Genomic DNA, 23,237 nt, shown 5'->3' on the forward strand with positions numbered 1-23,237 from the left:
GACCTGACACTCAGAAGGGGAGGAAGAGAAGATAAGTAACTGGTGCCATTTCCTTTTTCATCTTCCACTAAAGAAAATAGCCTATTTCATCATGATAAGAGCTATTTAAGGCTTTCCAAAACAAACATCCACAGGACTATGTGAGGGAAGGTTAGAAAGGGTTTGACACTCAACAGATGATGAGCCAAAAGTGATCTACAAAAATGGGGAAAAAGATATAACCTATATAAGTAGACAGTTCAACCTAATTTATACTCAACAGTTCCTCTTAGAGTATGATGTAAATACAAAAAAAGGTGTATCATTTTTTTTCCTCAGGTATAATGATACTGCTGAATGTTGCCAAGGGAAAGAACAAAAATGACCAATATATACAAACGAGTACATAAACACACAAAATAAAATGGCATTTAAAACTCATTCTGATAATAAACTATCCGTGTTTAACTTACAGCTTCTAATTGATCCATTAACTTTGATAAAAATTTACGACATTCAGGAGTTTTACTATCAATCTTCATTCCAGTTTGCATAGCATATAAACGACCTACAAAGGAAAGAACAATAAGTTGATTTTAAATTTCCTTTTAAATGACTGAAAGTTTTGTCTAATAACTAAAATAAAATTCTCATTTACTATGAATTTTATTTATAAATATGAAGGACACAAAAGTATCATCCAACTAATAAAAGGAGGTCCATAATGATAGCACATTTTCACTAAGCTGATTATGGGATTTGGGATTATGCTTCAAAACAAACAAAACCAAGAAATGACTAGGTAGGTTAACTTGTCAAAACAATCTACAATTTAATTAGCAAGTCAAGACATTCAGAACAACCAGATGTACAAGAACACTCAGACTTTCTGAACAGAGATAGTAAGAACTCTTTTATTTGTTTTTATGTAGTATCTCTTTAAATAAACTTTCTCTTTAAAAAAGAATAAAAACATTTGAGATAAGACTAAAGACCTTTGTGACAAACATTACAATTTTAATAGCATTCTCAGTGACAAGAGCTGTGAACAGTTTTGGAGTAATTACTCTTATCACTGGTATATACATTCAGGGTCTGTCATTTCCTCTAATATAAATTCAACTATATCCCCTATCGATCCATGTCAGCACTAGTTTCCACAGTATACATGTATCATTCAAACTAAAGCACATTTATGTAGTCTTCAAATTTTCATTTTTTATAAATTATGTTTTTCATTGTTACAAATGATGCTGTGATACCATATCTCTTTGTATATACACACGAGAGTTTCCTGAGCTAGGTGCAATTCTCGGGTCCTGGTATGTGTGCCTTTTTTCATTTTGGGATTGTCTTTTAAATGTCTAAATTTTAGACATTCCCAAAATGAAAAAAGGCACACATATCAGGGTGCATATAGATATAAGTGCATTCGTATCTATAATATATGCAAGCACCCATTTTTCTCTCAACTCACAAATTAAACGTAAAAATTCTTGTCAATCAAAAGACTGAAAATAGTAGTTCACTCTTTAAGTTTGCATTTTCCTGAATTCTAAAAAGGTATTAGATGTTTATGGGATAGCTCTATATTCTCCTTTGTGGATACAGAAATTAAAAAAAAAAACAAACACAACTTTTGCTAAATTAGTTTTCTTTTCTTTCTTTCTTTCTTTTTTTTTTTGGTACCAGGGATTGACCACTTAACCACTGAATCACATCCCCAGACCTTTATATATTTTTATTTTGAGACTGGGTCTTGATAGGTTGCTTAGGGCCTTGTTAAGTTGCTGAAGCTGACCTTGAACTTGTGATCCTCCTGCCTCAGCCTCCCAAGCCACTGGAATTACAAGTGTGCACCATGGTGCTGACTCAGATTGGTTTTCTTTTTAACAAAATGATTTGTAGCAAAATTCCTTACAGGTTATGAAGTAGAAATATAAATTCCTTCCCCTTCCCTGGAATCTTTGTGAAACTATCTTCCCTCCCTACTTTTCACCTAAGGACAAAATCATCTTATATTTAATAATGCTTAGTATTTATCTAACCACAATTCAAACTTCATGATAACGAGGATTTTGTCCTATCTTGTTGCTGATGTATCCCTGGCATCTAGGCTAACGCTTGGCTCTGAATAAACATTTTCTGAATAGATACAAACATAAATGAAATAAAGTGCATTCTGCCCCACTGATAAAAATGTCACTTTTATCATCCATTATGTTTTCATGAAATAGGACCCAATTGTTCATCCTGCTTTTAGTCCATTAGCTTATCACCATTTGCTTTACTATAGCATCATAATGAAATATGTTAGTTACTCCTAGGATTTACAATTCAATTATGTCTACCTGATAAACTCCTCTTTGAAAATGTATTAATATATTCATGATAGTGATTTATTGTACCCGCTGTTAATTTTAATGATATTATCTGATTTTGTACTTACACAATTTTTTTTTAGTTGTAGATGGACACAATATCTTTATTTTATTTAATTTTATGTGGTGCTGAGGATCGAACCCACTGTCTCACACATACTAGGTGAGTGCTCTACCACTGAACCACAACCCCAGCCCCTAATTTTATACTTTTTAATGACTAAGACTTTTAGACCTCTCATGTTAGACAGCTTGAAATTTACTAATGTATTTATTTCCTCATACCAAAATTAAGGATTAAATCCAGTTTCAGAAGGAAAAAATGGAGGTTCAAAATGCCATACATGGGCTGGGGCTGGGGCTCAGCGGTAATACACTTGCGTGACATGTGTGAAGCACCAAGTTTGATTCTCAGCACCACATATAAATAAAAATAATAAAAGGTCTATCAACAACTAAAAAAATATTTTTAAAAATGCCATACACATTTGATACTCCCATAACAGAGTAAAGGCATGGTGCTTTTATTGTATACTAGCCAGCAAAAGTGATCACTTTGATGTACAGATACTGATTTGAAAGGTAAAAAAAAAAAAATGTTGAATAGCTTAAATATCCATTGCTTTGGTCACACATCTGACTTAAATTTTCTCTCCTTTTCATTTCTCTTTTTAACCATTCACATTATCTACCAAATATCTAGGCCTTTTTCCCATTTAACTATGCTAGATTTTAATCAGTTGCCTCAATCCCTATTAAAACTGCTTCCAAGGCTGATTCACAGTGGGATAGGGAGTGGGAGCATGGGAGTAATAGACAAACTCTAGATAGGGCAGAGGGGTTGGAGGGGAAGACAGGGGACATGGGGTGGTTAATGAAGTGGAATGTGATGATCATTACGATCCAAGTACAGGTATGAAGACATGAATTGGTGTGAATATACTATGTATACAACCAGAGATATGAAAAATTGTACTCTTTATATGTAATAAGAATTGTAATGCATTCTTCTGTGACATATAAATAAAAAATTTACATAAAAATACTCAAGGGATGCAAGTAAGAATAAAAAATAATGCCATGAAAAAAAAATGCTTCCAAAACCACTCATATTTCTTTTGAGTTATTCAAGTCTTGTGCCTGACCGAGGCATGCTGTTTTACTTATCAGAACTCCCTAACCACTTCTTTTCTGTGTGCTGTCCTTGTCCTTTCAGAGTTTGTGCTATATTTTTTTTTAAAGTGTATCATATGAGCTCTTTAAATAATAAAAATATTGGCTGTAAATACTATGCCCAGTCTTTTAATTTTTGAATGTTATTTTTAAATAAAGTACCTTATAATGCTTATGTAGCCCAAACTACTATTTGTGACAATCCTCCAACCCCAACAAATCTAAGTTTGGAAAGTTCTTTTATCTCCAGAGAATTAAATAATCAGTTATATGACTTTTCTGGTTTTTTCTATGGTCTAATCTTTTCAATTTAACTCTAGTCTAACTTGTATTTCCCAAGTTACTGGTATCTGTTTCAAAATCACTTAATATGCTAATCTTTTCTACAGTGGTTTACGGTTTCTTCTGTAATGCTTTTTGGCTATTTGATTTTGTTAACATCCCAGATCATGTCATGTTCTTCCATAATAACATCTATAAATGATAATATAATTTTTCTTTCCCTAAATTTAATCTTACTATGCCTTACTGTACTGCCAAAATTCCTGAAGGCTAATAGGGTCCTTGCTCTTATTTTTAAGAAGGCAGCTTCCAGTAGAGAATAGGGATTAGAATGCCAGGTCCCATGCACATTGCTCATATTTTCTTAACAGAGCCAGTACCCTCAGTTATACTGAAGCTAAGATCTTTGAGACTCACATATTCCAGGATTCAGAAAACAATGCCTGGAGTGTACAAAGAAAACATTACCATTTTTGACTGGGTATTTTTATTTCATTCTTCTAAATTTTATATTTTTACATATCTCATGATATATATTAGTACATCAATACATCAATATAATTTACAAATAATATACATAAAAGAGATTTAGGTTCATTTAAATATATATATATATATATATATATATATATATATATATATATGGGCAGGTGATCAATCAAAAGGTTGAGAATCATGGCCCTACTGCATGACCAATTCTCTTAATTATGATGAGATATTTTCTTGCCCCAACTAGGACAGTTTCCTCCCTACGCCCTCATTCCCCCTATTTCAGGTCCCTGGATTACTACTGCTTAATCAGCATACCCCTTTACATCTTCTCAGATCTCTTTCTCTGACTTAACTAAAACCTGATGTCACATGAAGAAATCACTTATAATTTCAGTTCTTTTGAGTAGTGAGGGATTTAAAAAAAATTCTCTCACATTCCTCTTAAGATTGGCAGGTTTACCTCTTCACATACTTAAATTCTACTGCTACTTAAATTTCAATATATTCTCAATGTCTTCTCAACACTCCGGTCTTGGGCTCATGCCACCCTCTGCCATCTAAACATGTTACACTTGTAATTGCCCATGAACCTTGGGGTCTTTTCTTGTCCCTTCATCATCTTGAAAACTTTGTTGTTACATAGATAATCAATACCAAGGGAAAGACAGTAACCATTTCACTTGATTCTTCCTATCTTCCTTTCTAAAAGATACCTCTATCATCAAGGATTAGAATGTACTTAGCCAAGAGTAGATTCCCTAGTATTCTTCAAAGCAAACTAAGGCCATGTAAGTAAGACTAACATCATACAACTTATGGAAAGTCTCCTTAAAAGGAAAAATGACATCAAAGGAAAGATCTTACTGATCCTCTCTCTCTTTTCTCCACCTTTCTGCCGAGAATGAATATGTGAGATGACTAGGTTTTAGCATTCATCTTAGTCTACATGCAACCCTAAAAATTACAACTGTGCTAGTTAGTAGCTTTGAAACTAGAATGAGCTTCAGGGAGATGGTACAATGGCACTGCCACTATAAGCCTTTCTTTTAAAAAAGGGATTCAATCCTTATTTTACTTAGCCATTATTAATTTGGATTTCTTTTTTGCAATAAGCAAGCAAATCTAAGTCTAATGCAACCCCAGCAACATGTTCTTAATTCTTACTGACCCCAATAATTTTATGTACTCTAAATGACACACTGGCCATCCCATAATTAAATTAACATTTCAAAATGCTGTAGTGCCAAAATAATCACCCACTCTCTGAATGCAATCTCCTTTTCTTCCAACATTTAACTGTGCACATTACTACAGGCTTCCAGTCAGCTGGCTCCTCTCTATTCCCTTCACTATTCTGTGAAACCAGACTTAATTTTATAATATACTTTTCAACAATGTTATTGTCCTATCTCCTCTACCTCTAAAACTTTTTATTACATCCCTCTGGCAAAAGCATACTTGTATATAATCCCATTTATCTTTTTCCTCTATGCCTCCATCTAAATAGCAAAAACTGATAGAAGATAGCATCATTAAAAATGTAACCATTCCACTGTTCTTCCCGCTCCCTTTCCCTTCATTCTCTTCATCTAGTCCACCAATCTTCTATTTTGATGTAATCCTTCCTTACTTCTCCCCCATCCCCCTTATTTTATACTAGCTTCTGCATATCAGAGAAACCATTTGATCTTTGGCTTCCTAAGTCTGGCTTATTTCACTTAACATGATTGTCTCCAGTTCCAGCCACTTACCAGAAAATGCCACAATTTCATCATCCTTCTTTATGGCTGAGTAATACACTATTGTATATATTCACCAAATAATTTTATCCATTCATCTGCTAAAGGGCACCTAGGTTGGTTCCACAGCTTGGCTACTGTGAAGTGTGCTGCTACAAATACTGATGTGACTGAATCCCTGGAGTGCACTGATTTTAGATCTTTTGGATATATGCTGAGGAGTGGGACAGCTGGGTCAGATGGTGGTTCCATTTTTGAGAAATCTCCATAATATTTTACATCTGGGTAAAATGTGCATACATATATCTTCTCTGAAAAAAGATCAAGTTGGTTCCATTTCACCATCCCCACCTTGATCATTGAACTCTTATCCTTTAGAGTTAACCTAATGCACCTGAAATTAAGTGTAAATGATAATACAGTTTATGGGACTTGCATATATATATATATATATATATATATATAGAGAGAGAGAGAGAGAGAGAGAGAGAGAGAGAGAGAGAGAGTCTTAGCAAATAATAAGGACATTATTATATAGCAACATTCTTAATTGAAAAACTGGATCCTCTCAGAATGCCTTAGGACAAAAATTGGTTTGGCATAGTTTCATAATAAGTTCAGTGATTTACAATTCTTAAGTACAGAAAATTATCACAAGCTGTATTTTCTAATATAAACAAAAGTGAGAAGACCTTAGATCTACTTATTAAAATTCATAAGTATACTAAAATATTTTTTGCCATAGGGATGGAAAAATGATTTCTTTAATACGGAACTCTATTAAAGACAAACAATTCATTTCAGCAACAGCAATATGAAAAATTAATGTTTAACATGGAAAATACCTACCAAAGCAGAACAAATAAATGTGTAGCTAAAATTGTCTATAAGAAAATAATCTGATTTATTTCATAACAGAAATTTTATTTTTATGAATAAATATCATTCAATGTTAAGTAATGAGGCATGTTTGCAAAAGGCTTAAATACTTCTAACCTGATGTTAGTTTAATGTGAGGCATTTAGGAAACAACATTTATTAATCCTAAAGGTATATGTAATTCAAAGTTCCATGGAGCCTGAACATAAATATTCTAAAACAGTTTGCTTATCCTCGACAAAAATAAAACACATGATATAAGCACAAAAAGATATATCAAAGCAATTGTGAAGAGTGAAGCTCCTTAAGTTAAAGAAATGTGGCACTCAAATAGGATATTAATTGATATTTTGAAGCAAAATTTCATTCCCAAAAGTAGAATTGAATATATTATTCTAAGTATATTGAAAATACCTGCTTCATGATTAGCATTATTGTTTGTGAAGGGACTTCTAAGTCAAATATTAAATTACAAAATTTTTATGCAGTTATACTTTACTACTTTCCAAAGTAAAATAACAAAAACACCCCCTTGTACACAATTTGACATTAAAAAAAAAAAAAAAAGGAAGGAAGCATGAATGGGTATATACTAAAGGGTATTTCCTTATTCATTAAATAAATATTTTTGGAGCACATGTTATAATATAACAATATGAAGTTAACAATTACTTCAGACCTTCTAAAATTAAAAAAAAAGTTATGAAAAAGTAATATACAGGTTTTCTATTTTCTATAAAATAAGCAGACATTCACTTTGATCCTGAATGTTAGCACTGTGCCAATACAGAGCAGGCACTGACTATATTTGATTAAAATGAGACCACAGAGTCTATCTCTGGTAATGATGAAACAACAACTTATCATTCCATTTTATACACCTGCACAAAATATAGGAAACAAGTTTTCAGAAAACAGAAAAAGACAGCAGATCATCAGAGCTGGGGAAAAGAACAGAAGTGGTGACATCATTGACTAGCCCTGCACTGTGCCTGGAGGCACATTCCAAATTAAGGGTCAAAGAGGAGAATTCCAAGAAGACTGTGTCCTCCAGTTGAGTTGAGAAATCTGAGTTCAAGGACTGAGGCAGTTATAAGTTGAAAGGCAGCAGAGTTGTGAAGAGTGATCAGCTGAATGCTACTATGTTCATATGTATGGAAAAACTCCAAAAGGCCAGCAGAACAAACAAGAGCTACAGAACATTCAAGTTCCAATGAGAGTGGAACCAGATGTTTGCCCTGCGTTTTCAGTAGACTCCAACATTCATACCTTAATAGTATGGTTTACCTGTCCGTGGAGCAAAGACTATTTTATACTTGCCTCAAAGCTAAAAACAAAAACAAAAACAAAACAACAACAACAAAGGCACAAAAGGATTAAAATGAACTGCAAATAACTTGGCCAGATCAAACCCATCTAAAGTAAGACCACAAATGTCAGATATTAATGAACTTAAATTCACCATGTCCTGCATTCAACAAAAAAAATCACTAAATATGCCAACAGATTAAGAAAATGTGACCCATAACAAAACAATGAACAGATCAAACGATATCAAAATAATGGAAATAGCAGATGTAAGTCAATACTAGGAAATATACTATGAAAATATTTAAAGAAACTGAGTAAAAAGGAGAAATGGAACATAACACAAAGGAACTCAAATGGAAATTCCTAGGGATGAAAAATATAATACCTGACATGGAAAATTAACTGGCTATGATTAATATTATAGAATCCAAAAAGGAAATGATTAGTGAACTTCAGAACACGGCATTAGAAACTAACCTAAAATAAAACAAGGAGAAAAATGATTGTAAAAAAAAAAAAAAAAACCAAAAAACAAAATCTACAAGGCTCAAAGATCTTGTTTTTGGATTATCCATGTAACTCAATTCCTAAAGAAGGGAGAAGAGTGGCAAAACAAAAACAAAAACAAAAAAACCGCTGAAAAAATTTTACATTTTTAAAAAATGAAGACGGGAAAGAAAGCTTATTTTTCAAACAACAAAAGCTAAAAGAATTAAATGGCAGCAAACCTGCAAAATAAATGATAAAGATCTTCAAGGGAACAAAAAGACATCAGATTTAAAACTTGGATCTACACAAAAGAATAAAAAGAGATGAAAACTGTATTCATGTGGTTAAGTTTAAAAAAATTATTTTCTCATTTTATAAGCATCTTTTATTGGAATGTATACTTAAAAAGAAAAAAAAATCTATTAGAGGCTATATAGCATATGTGTATGTACATTATAAGACAACCACAGAAAATGACAGGAGAGGTGAAAAAAAAGTAATTACCTTATATGTGAGGTTATATATTATACCATGATAATACTAAAGAGGAGCTGGGTGTGGTGGACATGGCTATGATCCCAGCTACTTGGAAAGGAGGCTGAGGCAGGAAGACTGAAAGTTTAGAGGGAAGCCTGGGCAACTTAGCAAGACCATATTTCAAAATAAAAAATAAGGAGTTGATGATATAGCACTGAAATAAGTAAATAAAATTAAGAGTTATATAAAAAAATTATGACCTGATCTATTATTTTGAGTTTATTATCAAAGAAAGTAAAGCTCCACAAAGTGAGGTATATTTGCCCAAGGGCACACAGCAAACAAGTGATAGGTTGAGTCTGGCACCAGAGTCATCTTTCTTTATACATGCACATAAAATTATATATAACCACATATTTAAATTTGTGACCCATAAGAAAATGTGACCCATAACCAAAAGAAATAAACCAACAATCAACATATCAAACAATATCAAAATAATGGAAATAGCAGATGTAAGTCAATAGTAGGAAATATGTTATGAAAATATTTAAAGAAATTGAATAAAAGGAGAAATGGAACATAACACAAAGGAACTCAAATGGAAATTCCTAGAGATGAAAAATATGTTTTCTGCACCATGCTTTTGTATACTATGTTGTAGACATCTTCTGTAAAAAATATAGCTCCATATCATTTACCTAGTTACATAATATTCTATTAATGTACAATAATGTACCTGAACTTGCCCATACTGGCATTTAGATTTCTCAATTTTATTTATTATAAAAAACAGTTATATGTCTACTTTTTACAGTGTCAACACTGCCTTTAGGTGAAGTCTAATACACTGGACTAACACATTAAAAAGTCTAGTTCTTTTCATATGGTGACTGTTTAATCAACTTGTGATCATTACAGATTAAGAAGATATTAATCTGATAGGAATCTTACTGACACAATCATAAATTGGCTGATTTTTTTTTCTTGAAAGGAACTGAGGCCTTAGGAGAGTAGGTGGTACCTGAAGTTATAGAACAGATGGTAATGCATATAATTTTAAATTTTAGTTCAAGAAAATGATGCTCACTAAAGAAAACTGAATGGAATGTGGCAAAATGCTAATGGTGATGATTTTAAGTATGAAGCTATGTGCTTACTTTATTTTTTTCTATGCATTACAAATTTTCTATTATAAATACATATTAATTAGACCAATGGTTTTCAAGGGAGGCAAAAATAACACTGCTTTTTGGGGAAGCCAGAAAAGTGGCGGCTCACTTATTTTTTAATTTTGTAATCTGTTAATGCAATGTCTGGGGGGACAATTTAAAACAGTGATATACTGAAATGTGCTGGGCAGCCCTGACAAGAATTCGCCCTTCAAGATGCTAACAGTGTTTCCAAAGATAAACAAATATAAATTGAGGTTAAAAACAAACAAACAAAAAAACCCCACAAAAAACAAAACTGAGAAGCCCTGGTAAAGCACAGTGGGAAGGGAGGGTAAATATGATCCATCTGTGATGAATTTGAGCAAAAGCAGGAACTGAACAAACATCGTTATTGAAACCTATTATAGAGAATCCTATGCTGCTCAAAAAGGACATAAAGTTACACTTTGAAAAGCAAATGTAATTAGTATTTAAAAAAAATCCTTATCAAAGATGTTTACATTTTCCTGGGTACTAAAGAAAGAAACGAAAGCTCAAGATGTGTTATTTGACTCCATAGACCCCTATTCCTTCAAGCTCATGTTTTTTTTTTTTCTTAAGAGATATAAAATGATTTACTTTATTCAAGAAAAGAGTATTAAAATGACTATTGTTACAAAATAAAATTAGTATTTGTATGTATGTCCATAAAAACAAATGATGAACGGAATGCTGATTAAGTTAGTAGTATACTCTTCTGTGCATTTTTGTTATTAACCTATCATTCCCACAGTATAGTATCCTGAGGTAGTCTATAATAAAAAAAGAAGTACTTAAGCAAAAGAACTATGGTCTCCAATTTATCATTCAGATTCTGAAACCAGCAAAGAAATAAAAGAACTGCTTTTATTTACTAGTTAAGCTTGTCTGACTTTTAAAAATCCAATTTCTGTGTGATCAAAACAACAAAAATAACAATAGGAAATAGATTATTAATGGCTAATCTCTATGTGGATTACCATCTAATAACAAAGAAATCCAGTATTATTTAGCTTTTACTTATACTAAGTTAAATTTTTCTATATGTCCTGTATCATCTCTGAAATAAAATAAGCAGATGAACTAACAACTTCCTAAATATTTAATTTTCCCTTTGATCATATAAGCAAGTGAAATCTCTCAGGAACATTTATATACCTTCATTGAAAGTCTATTGATTTTACAATGTCACCCCCTAGAGGAAACTTCAAAAAAAACAAGTGTGAAACTTTATACCTTTAGTTATAACAAACTTAAAAAAGGAAAGGAAGATCTTTCTGGCTTTAGCTTTACCTACAGGATTAAACTTGGCAGTATCAAAATATTTATCATACAGTGTCTGCTGTTACTAGAAATGCAAAAGAAAATTTCTGCTTTATTAAAGGGAAGGGAGATGCAATTCAAAGATATAGGGTTGTTAACAGAAAGTCTGTCCTTCATTTCCATTCTCCACTTTTTCACTGTCTTTTTGTCCTCCCAGTTTAACTATCCCCTTTCCCCTCAATCACTCTGCTGCTTATTCAACAACTTGTCCTCTCATTATAGGCTACTGACAATTTTTTATTCAGCCATTTCTCTTCTGACATCTGACAATAAGTTCCTGAGTCTATCACTTAGTAACAAAAGGACCAGAATCACAGCAAAGACCAAATGAGGTATCTTGAAGGAAATCATTATTGTTACAAATGCCAACAGCTGCATGTTAGTTGCCTGGCTTCTTGTTTTGGTGACAACTATATGGTTATTGTTCCCTCCAGGGACCACTACTGCAATAAAATCCAGGTCCTTTTAGCAAATATTTCTGGAGTTCCTATTCTTTCAAAGCAGCAAGGGAACAAGTTGGCTTCCATAAGTATACAGTTCAGAAGAGAAGACAAATAAAAATGAAACTAAAGTAAAGCCACAGAAGACAGAAAAGACAAAGCAAATATGTACCTGAAAACTAGGGGTTTAAATGAAGGCCTCCCAGGAAAAATGACTTCAGGCTAGTAGTACTTTCAAGATAAAAATGGAGTTTGTGTGGTGGGAAAAGGAAGAGGTGTGGAAGTAGAAAAAATAATGAATGTTCAAGTCTTGGCAACAAGAGAAAGTAAGGTACCAAGAGTGGAATGAAATTGATTAAAACTACAAACTATTATTCGAAATTCAAATCATAAGGGGCCACTGAGGACACATTTTTTTTCTGAATGATATGAAGCTCCTAACAGGTGGCTTTAAAAACATTTTTTGCGTTTCATAAAGCTTTATCTTACTTTTATGGTTTGAAATATGCCTCCTCAATAAAACAGAAAACTTAAAAAAAAAAACACCATCTCTGAACCTAAAAGCCACAACTTTCCCCTAAGTACACACATACAAAAATATACATTAGATTATTGTGTATATATAATTGTGTACACTACATTTTCATATAACTTTCCCCTTACAGAAAAAAATGCTTTGTAATTTTTACACGATTAAAGTAACCATTTCCACAATAACATTTTTTATATATATTAACATATATACATATAACATTTATATACATATAACATTTATGTGTATATTTATATATGCAATATCACATATATAAATATACACATAAATAAATAACTACTCAGGAAGTCTGCAAAAGTTTCTTAGTATATTTGTGATTATTTCCTAAAGATGAATTTCCTAAAACCAGAATACTTCATTATAGATATTTTTTATTTTACCCAAAGGCCTTCAAAAACTTTCTATCAATCCACACTGCTATGTCAATACAGGCTTTACAACATTGATTGGCACTCAGGTAAAACTCTACCATTTTAATTCACACTTATTACTAAGCTGAATGTTACTAGTTACTATTTACTTTTTCATGATTTGTATGTACATGTTTTTTTTGTTGTTGTTGTTCAGTAATTAATGGGAGTCTGTTTTAAAAAATATATATATTTGTGTTTTATGTATTAGAGATACTGATCCTTTGTCCTGTTACTGAAAATGTTTTCCTAATGCATTATCTATTACATTAATTTGTATTTCTTGTGTCACAGAAGTTCTATATAGTTAGAGTACACTACGTCATTTACTTGAGTTCTTTCATTAAACATTTGAGGCAACAGGAATCACCTGTTTGAAGCCGAAACTAGGAAGACACAACAGTGCAAGTGTAAGGTGAGGGTATACCAGAAAAATTCAGATGAAAAATTAATGAGTGGTCAGTTGTGAGTGAAGGGAAGTTCAGCTTTTAATTTTCAGCAATTTGAAAGTATGGCAGAAATAGAAGATATTCTAGAAAACTTAATATATCAACATTAGCTCAAGCAGATTTTTTTCAATAGAATTTAAGAAATACATTAAAATTCCCAAAGATTACAAGAGTTTTGCTTTATTGATGACTTCTTAACCCAACTAAGTTGAAAAAGATGTGCTCTTCTCAAGAATATTTAAGAAACTAGCATAACATTACCCAAAATCCCAAAATGGTAACTTAAAAATAATGATAATGAAAGAACTAAATAGTCTCACTTAAAAACATTCTTGGGAGAACACAGACAAAATAAAATGAACTAAGTAAGAAAAATAATAGTTAGAGTCTTGATGTCCCAAAGCACAATACAAAAAAGAATAGAAAAAGACAGATGTTACCAAAATTACCACCTTTTTGTTTGTGCAATACTTTGTTATGAAGACAAAAAGACAAGCTAAAGACTGGGAGAAAATATGTGCAAAACAAATACCTGACAGAGGACTAGTAACCCAATGATTTAAAAAAAGGGGGTGGGGGCAGAAACTTAAAAATTTCACCAAAGATGATATGCATGTAGTAAAAAAGCACATGATAAGATGCTCAACTTCATGAGCCATCATGCAAACAAAAATTAAAACTCTGACACACAAATTAATGCTAGGTACAGGAGTGCATATCTATAATCTCAGGAGCCTAAGGCAGGAGGATAGCAAATTCAAAGTCAGCCTCAGCAACTTAGGGAGGCCCTAATCAACTTAGTGAGACTCTGTCTCAAAAAAAAAAAAAAAAAAAAAAAAAAAAAGAGTTTGTGTGTGTTGAGGATATGACTCAGTGGTTAAGTGTCCCTGGGTTCAATCCCTAGTATCTAAATAAACAAAAAACCAAATAAATAAATAAATGCTATGCTGAAGTTTTGGAGAAACAGGTTCACTCATTCATATGTTGTAAGTGGAATATAATATGATACAGTCACTCTGGAAAATCATACTAATTTCCTTTAAAATTAAATGTACAATTACTAATTTTCTAGATTAATGATAGAAAACTAAAAGTAATGAATTGCTGTAAATATAAGATCCAGAAATTATACTTCTGGTCTTTTATCTCAGAGAAATGATAACTTATGTTCACACAAAAAACTGTATATAAACATTCTAGCATTATTTGTAATATGTATATATTGGAAACAAACATCCTTCAATGGTCAAATTGTTAAGTTTTAGTATAGACACATGATGGAATATGACTAAGCAAACTAACTTGGATCAATTTCCAGAGAATTGTACCAAGTAAATAAAAGCCAATTCCAATAACTTACATATTGTATGATTTCATTTATATAACATTTTTGATGATAAAATTTAAGAACCAGAGAACAGGTTAGAGTTTATCAGGAGACAGAGGTGAGGTAGGGGTAGAATGGAAAGTAATATGGTTATCAGTAGGCAACATGAATGATTTTTCTCGTGAACTATTCTTTCTTGATTAAGGCTATAGCTACAGAAGTATATACTTGACAAAACTGTTAAGAACTAAGAATGTATACACACAAACAAATGTAAGTAAAACTGGGAAAGTCTGAGTAAGACTTGTAAATTGTATTAATATTAATATTTTGGTTGTGATGATATATTTTAATTTGGTAAGATATTTCCACTGGGGGACACTGTGTAAAAGGCACATAGGGTCCCTCTCTCTGAATTTCTTAAAATTGCATATGAATCTCAAATTATCTCAAAATTCAAACAGGGAAACAATATACATGTTATCTCTATAAATAGACAAAAAGTAATCTGACTTACATTGTTTCAGCATTTCTGAAGTGTTCTGAAAATAAAATAAAAGAGCAAATAACCTAGAAACAAAACTAAGGCAATTTTCGAATATGGTTAAACACTGGAGAATTACCATTAAGGCCAGAGATAGGTCATTTTTGGAAATTATAATAAATACTAGAAAAGAGAAGGCACAATGTGTATATTTTATCATGATATGACCTATGACTTATTTGAAAACTGATAACAAACACAGTAAGGCACAGGTTGAGAATCCTTTATTCAAAATGCTTGGGACCAGCAATGTTTCAAATTTTGGAATATTTGAATAAACATAATGAGATATCCTGGGGAAGGTACTCAGTCTCAAAGTGAAATTTTTTTATGTTCTATACACATTTTGAAGGCCATTTTCTATAATAATTTTATTAATTTTGTGTATGAAATAGTTTCATGATGTGGAACCTTCTACTTGTGACATGCAGCACTCAAAGTTTCAGATACTTAGTGTTTGGATTTTGGATTACACAACCTGTAATAAATTATAAAATATACAGTATTGGGATCCTATTACATTTCCCTTCTAGATTAGTGGTAGAAAACTAAAAGTAATGAATTGCTGTATATTTACTTATTCAATTAAAAAAATAACAATCATTCACTATGTCTTAGTGAAAGAAAACAAGATATTAATTCTTGTCCTCCAGGAGGACCAAGATTGAAAGGAAAATAGATGTTTATAAACAATACAATGTGTTAAGACAAGGACCACACTAGAATAATTTCTAGACCATCCTTAAGAGGTTATAAAAAGCAATCTATAAGAAATAAGATTGTAGTGAACCAGTAAGAATAAGTTAGTCAAATTCAGATGAAGTCAGAAGGGGATTCCGGCAAAGAGCAGCTGATATAAAGCTTTTATGAATCAGAATGTAGTTTAGCAATATAATTTTAATCTTTTTCTCACAAAAAATTCTTCCTTACTCTAGGAGTTTAGAAAAATATTATTTGCTACAAAATAGAAGAGTATCCCTTCACACATTTTGAAGCTGACATATAAACCTTTTCTTCAAGAAGTTTAAACAGGTTTTAAAAAAGTGAATTCTATACTATAGGATATTGATTTAACATCTGAGCAGTCATCTTAAATGTTAACCGCCATCTTATGAGATGAGTTTCCCTTTCCTGTACTTCCTCTGCGGGAACACTCCCCACCCTCCACAGTGACCTACCCCATGGTACCATAACCCTATGCCAATCCCAAGGACATGACCCCTTGAAAGCCCCATGGTGCCATCCACCTAAGCCAATCCCATGCTATTCCCCACTCACCTAGCTGACACAAGCAGCCCCAGCCTAACACCTGAACATCTCAGGGCCCCTCTCTACTCTCTAGAGGGATGGCCTTTATTTGTCAGCTCTGACAAATAAACGTTCATGTGGATCTCCACTTGGTCTCCGTCCTTCATTTCTGGCTCCCCTGTCTCTCGCTTCTCAGTTTCCTTTCACAGACTATATCCAATACTGATATCTAAAAAATACATCACTCTTCCAATTTTAAATATTTTAACAATGTGGTAACTATCATAATCTTCTGATTATAAAGAGCTAAGAGTCAAGAAAGTTTAATTGTGCCTTTTTCTTTTGAAAATATCTTTTTCTGATATTTCTATTACTTAGCCTGTAGAATTTCACAATAAAGGATGCATTTGTATGCTTAAGAGTCCATTCTTGGTTCTCCTTTATACTTCTGCAACAAAAAGTGTTTAAAAGTTTACAAAATTTCCATGAAATAAAGTATTTTGAGTCTTTACAATTATTGTTAATATATAATTGACAACCACACAAATACGTATTGTACATTTTAGTGTTAAATATAAAAAATAAGTTTTTATTGGAAATGTGTCTTATAATCAGTTAAATCAAATTAATATGATTAATACTTTTTTATGAATTTAACATGGAAGAAACAATTCACATAAAAAATCAGAAGAGAATGAAAGGAGTTTGTCACAAAAAAAATCCTTGAATCATTTGAATTCCTTCTGGTTTATATGCTAAAAACCATATAATCACCTCCCTTCAAACAATATTTTTAATAATATCTTAGTTGACAATTGAATTAGGTGTGTTTCAAAATTTCTTTAAAAACTAGAAATGGATTTGTTAGGCTATCATTCCAGTACTCATTTTCTCAATTTCTATGACATATACAAAAATGATATTACAAAGATTCATCGTTTCCCTTGAATCAGTCTTCTTGTTTATTGTACGACACAGTTAAAAACATTAATTTCAACATGGTTTTGCCAAAAAAAAGGTTTAAATGTTTTTATCCCATCATCTGTTTCAAATATATTTTTGTTTAAACAAAACAAAGCATAAACAAATAAAAACAAAACTAGACGAGAACCTCAGAGCCAAAGATTTAGCTCATTAGTTTAAGGAGAAATGTCTAACATATTAGATAAATGGCAAAGCCAGTTGTTAATGCCAAACTACTTTTTCAGAAAAATATAACTTAATATTCCAACTGGAATATCAACCATCCCTTTTCTAAATTTTAATTCAATAAAGCAAGAAGCCACAGAGCCCCTAGAGGAGCTTGTTGTTTGGATAAAATAGAGAACTTTTGCTTTTGGTATTTTTCTTTTGATTGTTATGTGTTGCTCTCAACTTAGGAATTACTGAACAAAGCATGCAGCAATAAGGTCTTCTAATGAAAATTCATATCGTTTTGAGAATTTGGAACACTGCAACACAGGACAGTGTTTAAAATGAAGCATTACCCCTAAGAGCAGGAGAATTTTCCCCTCTGGCCCTTGCAGGTAATTTTCCCAATGCTCCCTCCCCAAACCCTCTTACGCATGACCTAGGCCCCAAACCACTCCTGCTAGCCCCCTTGATAAAATCGAAAATGTGAGTGCTAATATTCCTGAACAATTTCTCCCTCTTTTGAGATTCATTCTTGTTCAACTGTTTCTAAAAAGAGAAAAACTCAAGGTGACTCCCTGTATCCTACTAACACTATGTTCTACCCTCTTTCCTCAAACTAGATTTTTTTTTTTTTTAACTTTCATGACCAGTATTTTAAAATAAGGGCTTAATCATTGCTCTAGTTAATTTTCTTCCCTGCAAGACAGGGAAAGACAAGAAGCTCTACCTATTATCTTAATTAATAGAGGCTTCACTAACACCAGCAATTTGAATTGTCTCATTTTTCTAGACACTTTGGATTTCCTACCTTCTCCCTCAGGGCAATATACCATAACAATAAGAAATCTGACAATATACATTTCTTTGTTAAAACAGAAAGGCAACTGGAAACAGGAGGCAAAGACAGTGGCATACTTTGCTTTCCTGATCAAAAGCACTTGTCAGGAAGAACAATTTTAGAAAAAGAGCTTGGAAGTTGTGAATTGGAAAATTGATTCCTTTAGACTTCGAAGAATATTATAGAATCCCCAGTTTGAAAAGTGTTGGTTATGTATGCTTAATGGACAATTACCAGAAAAGAAATCTTGATTAGTGTTCTGTTGAACAGCAGAGTAAGATCCACAAATACAGCAGCTAAAGCAATCATCAGATGGCAAATACAAACATTTGAATTATTCAAAGTAAAAAGAGTATTTAAAAAATATCAGTGGTAACAAAACTATCTAAAATAGTCTTTTTTCCCCCTTCCCTATTAACTTAGAATGATATTCTTTACTTATAAACAGTTAAAATCATCTGATGAGGTTTTTTTTTTATATCATTTTGGGAATCTGGAACACTGCAGCACAGAACAGTTTTTAACATGAGGCATTATCCTTAAAAGAGAGATGTATATATGATATATATGAATTATAAAATACATATATTGGGATACTATTACATGCCCTTAATAATTAGTGATAGCATCTTAAAAAGTGACAAACTGCTGTATAATTTATTTATTCAAAAACCAAAAAATTTACAAGTATTCACTATCTTAGTTACTATATTAGGAGTTGGAATTCAATAAGTACCCATACAAAACAATCTGGAAACAAAAAATAAAAGTAAATTCAATAAATGGGATAAACAATAAGGTTCATGGAGATGAAGACAGGCCTCCAAAAAATCAACAGAATGTAGAACAAACAAAAATGAAAAATTGTGGAAGAATTAAGAACAAAGAAGTTAAAGAGGGAAAGTGCAACATTAATCAGTTTCACTAGGGAACAGAGAGAAAGTAGAAATAATATCTGAATAGATTCTAAATATTTTTCTAAAACTGATGAAAGGTATCTATCTACAGATTCAGGAAGCTAAAAGTCCCAAACAAGTAGACAGAAATAAATAAATAAATAGATAAATACAGGCCTAGAAAATTAGAATGTAAATCATAAAGCAAGAGACTGATAAATTTTAATAGTTTAAAACTGAATTTTTGAAAAAGAATTTCATAGAAAAAATCAAACTATGAACTGGAGAAGACATCTGCAACAAAAATAACAAAGCATTAATGTATATATTATCAAGAAAAGACAGTACAATAGATAAAAGGGCAAAAGTAGTAAATGGGCATTTCAAAGGGGAAATCACATATGGGTAATTAACATATGAAAAGATGTTGAACATCATTAAGACTCAGAGAATTGCAAATATAATTCCAATGAGACACCATTCACCCCCACCATATTTGTAAGAATTAAAAAGTCTAATAACATCAAACATGATGAGTACATTAATGTTCATTTTATTATTCCTTAAATTCAGTATGCACATTATGCATGTTCTTATATATGAAAAATTTTATTAACAACTGGACTTTGCAATAAAATGTGTGTTCATCTCCCTGGGGAGAGCCATTTCACTGAAATAGTGGAGATGAAAACTAGACTGCAGTGGGCTGAAAAGGCTCTTTAAGAATATAAAGGCAACTACAGACTATAGACAATTCAAGCTTATGTATGGGGTTGGGCAGATAGAGCTGCAGCTTTAGGGGGAAGTCCTGGTGAAAGTTTCTGTTATGTTTTTATTTTTTGAATAAAGAAAATCAGACAGGCTTAGAAAGAAATAACAAAAGGGTAAGGAAATAAAGAGTCTGGAAATAAAGAGTCTGGGGCAGTCACAAAGGTACAAAATAACTCATGAATAAGGATTAATTTTAGATGAGAACGAGGGGTCCTATTTCACTGTTATGAGAGATTACTTCTTTGTTGTTCTCCTACCATTTTCCTCCAGCTCTATCCACTCCAGTCACAATGGTGTCCTTACTCTTCCTTCAAGTAGGCCTCTGCCTAAGGATTTTTAAACTTCAATCCCTCTATAAAGAATACTCCTTCCCAAATGTACATGAAGAGTTGCTTTCCAATCCTTCCTTTCATGAAATGTCAACTCAGGTGTGTTCTCTGACCAATTTGAAACTAAAATCCCCTTCACACTCTCTACCACCACTCTAGTACTCTTTATTTCCTTTCTCTGCCTTATTTTTATTCATTATCTTCTAATATTGTATAGAACATATATTTGATTGTTTAACTTCCCTACTCCCATTGTATGTAAGGTTCGTGAATTTGGACCGCAGCTACGGTTTTTAGTAATTCTTGGTAAAAGATAAAAGCTCAACAAATACATGCGAAATCAATGATTAATGGTTCCTGCTTAAAGAAGTATAGTGAAAACAATGCTGTTAACATTTTAACAAAATGAAGTCAGGCATAGAGTATAATCAATTTACTGCCTACAGAAGAGATGAAAATTGAGTTGCATCTTAAATCAGGAGTCTGACAAGCAGAGAAAAAAGGGGGCATTCTGGGACATTTGGGAATGGGGTAAACGTGGAGTACAGTAGAGATGACCAGATTTTAGTTGACCTTACAATGTCAACAACAGAGGACAAATACAGAGCTTCTCCACTCTAAAAAACCTTTTAGAAGATTTATTAGTAGGTCACTTGTTGTATTTGGAGTACAAAATCTATAGTAAAGTTTATATAAAAATACCCCCACTATTCTCTTTAACTAATGTAAAGGAAAAAGTCTAAACAAACTTAACCTGTTTTCCCATAAGCACTAGATACACAATATGTAGCACAAAGTGGGAATACTGCTAACAAACTTTTCAACTAGAAAAAGAAGCTAGGAGTAAATACTGCCATTGGTGGGAAAGAGCAGTTGGGAGGCGAAACAGGAATTGTCAAATTCAACTATTTAGTAGCATATACTCTCTAATTACCATTTACGAATTCTGCAGTGGACCTGAGAGCTGTCATAACAAACCTGCACTTAACCCCCGTTTTCAGAGTCTATCTTCCTTTTTATCCACATCACTACTATCTTTCAGACACTTTTTCGTTTTAACCTCATCTCAGTTACTCAATTATGCAGCCTATTTCCAGGGGTCAGGAAGCTCAGAAAACCTGGGGGTGTGTTCCAGAGTTCATCAACCCCTTTAATCAGTTCTGGAACGCAATAGAAAGAAACGGGAGAGGCGGTGGACACTATGGTGCTTTGGAGTTTGGGCCATTCTGGGGCTTGTGAAAAGGTCTGGCTCCCTGAGAAGGGCGGGGACCCAGGCGTTCCCAGAGGTCAAAGCTCAGGTCGAAAGCCGGGGGACCGGGCGTGCCCCGAGAACCCTGGGTGGCCTGTGGGCCCCGGGGTGTAACTGGGAGGGGAGGGGCGCGGCGACTCGGAAAGACTCACAGTAATAGGCCACCACAGGGTCCCGCTTGTCATGCTCCTGAGCGGTCCTCAGATGATGCTGTATGCTCTTAAATTGTGGGGGGAGCGGGGGCAGGGGTGCAAGAGCAGCCATCTCTACTCCAGGAATCACCTCTTCCTACTCGCGCGTCACCGACACTTCCGCTTCCGTCTGGGCGGTCGCGCGCGCGAGCGTCTGGCACATCCCAGTCTATCTCTCGTTGCTCAGCGACGTCAAGTCAACTACGGATGCTCAGTAAGGACAAGCAGTGCGCACCTGGCTCTTGGCGTTTATAGCCCGAAGAGGGCTGAGCGCCTCGGCAGCAATGTTGTACATGACACTGGCGCTCTCTGCTGGTAGAAGGAAGAAGAGTTGTTTTGTTTTGCTTTTTTCGTTTGTTGATTTGGCTAGTGGCAAAAGGAGAGATAACAAAGGGAAAAACAAGAAAATAATGTTTATTGACTGGGAGAAAGAGTAAAAGCCCAATTGCTTTTGGCATCATTCAGCATTTATCCCTTTCATTTATTTCCTCAAGTAATCTTAATAGTGTCCATAGTAACCTTTTTTTTTATTAGAATTTTAATTTACATTATTGCATGAGAGGAGAAATTGTGAGTTTAAATTTTAAATTTGAAAATTCTGTGTTGATACATTGGATAAAATAACCAGATTTTTTCAACATAAATGCTAAATGCATGAAGCTAAAAGAAAATCAAACTTTTGTTGTGAACTTGCTAGTGAATATTTTTAGTGAATGAATGTTCTGTAGACTGTTATTACTGAAGAATGATTAGCAATTTACAAAGTATTTTCACATTCATTATCTTGTCCTCTATACAGAGTGTTGGGGACTTATTCAATGCTGTAGTCTCATACCATGGTGCAAAGGCATCAGCCTTTCTTTCTACCATCTGTGATCTTGATTCTCTTTGCTTTCACTTTCATCACATAAAATCATACTTCAAGACTTCACGTTTTATTACCTCCTTCAACAACTTGCATCTTTGCTTTGTCTCAGTTCCCATCTTTGAGGATTTTTCTTAAAACTCATTTCCATTGAAATCCTATTATTTTCAAGAACCACACTCTCAAGCTCTAGAATTTCTCTTTGCCTACAATTTTTTAATTACTCTCCTCTCCCTACCACCAATAACTCATTCCACATCTTTATATTATTACAC

The 23,237-nt window shown here is 33.0% G+C and overlaps 1 protein-coding gene across 2 annotated transcripts in view; it reads right to left on the minus strand.

Annotated features, from left to right (window-relative positions):
* Positions 1-22,216, minus strand: part of Vta1 (vesicle trafficking 1) — a 72,399-nt gene extending 50,183 nt beyond the window's left edge. For both annotated transcript variants that reach the window (XM_071612986.1, XM_027938513.3), the window contains exons 1-2: positions 22,059-22,216; positions 453-547 (exon numbers count right to left, since the gene is read on the minus strand). In XM_071612986.1, the coding sequence (XP_071469087.1) occupies positions 453-547; positions 22,059-22,170 (207 nt within the window). In that variant the 5' untranslated portion in view covers positions 22,171-22,216. The remainder of the gene's footprint in view (positions 1-452; positions 548-22,058) is intronic.
* Between the last annotated feature and the right edge of the window lie 1,021 nt (positions 22,217-23,237).

The sequence above is a fragment of the Marmota flaviventris genome, chromosome 6 (genome assembly GCF_047511675.1).
Source record: "Marmota flaviventris isolate mMarFla1 chromosome 6, mMarFla1.hap1, whole genome shotgun sequence".
Classification (NCBI taxonomy): domain Eukaryota; kingdom Metazoa; phylum Chordata; class Mammalia; order Rodentia; family Sciuridae; genus Marmota; species Marmota flaviventris.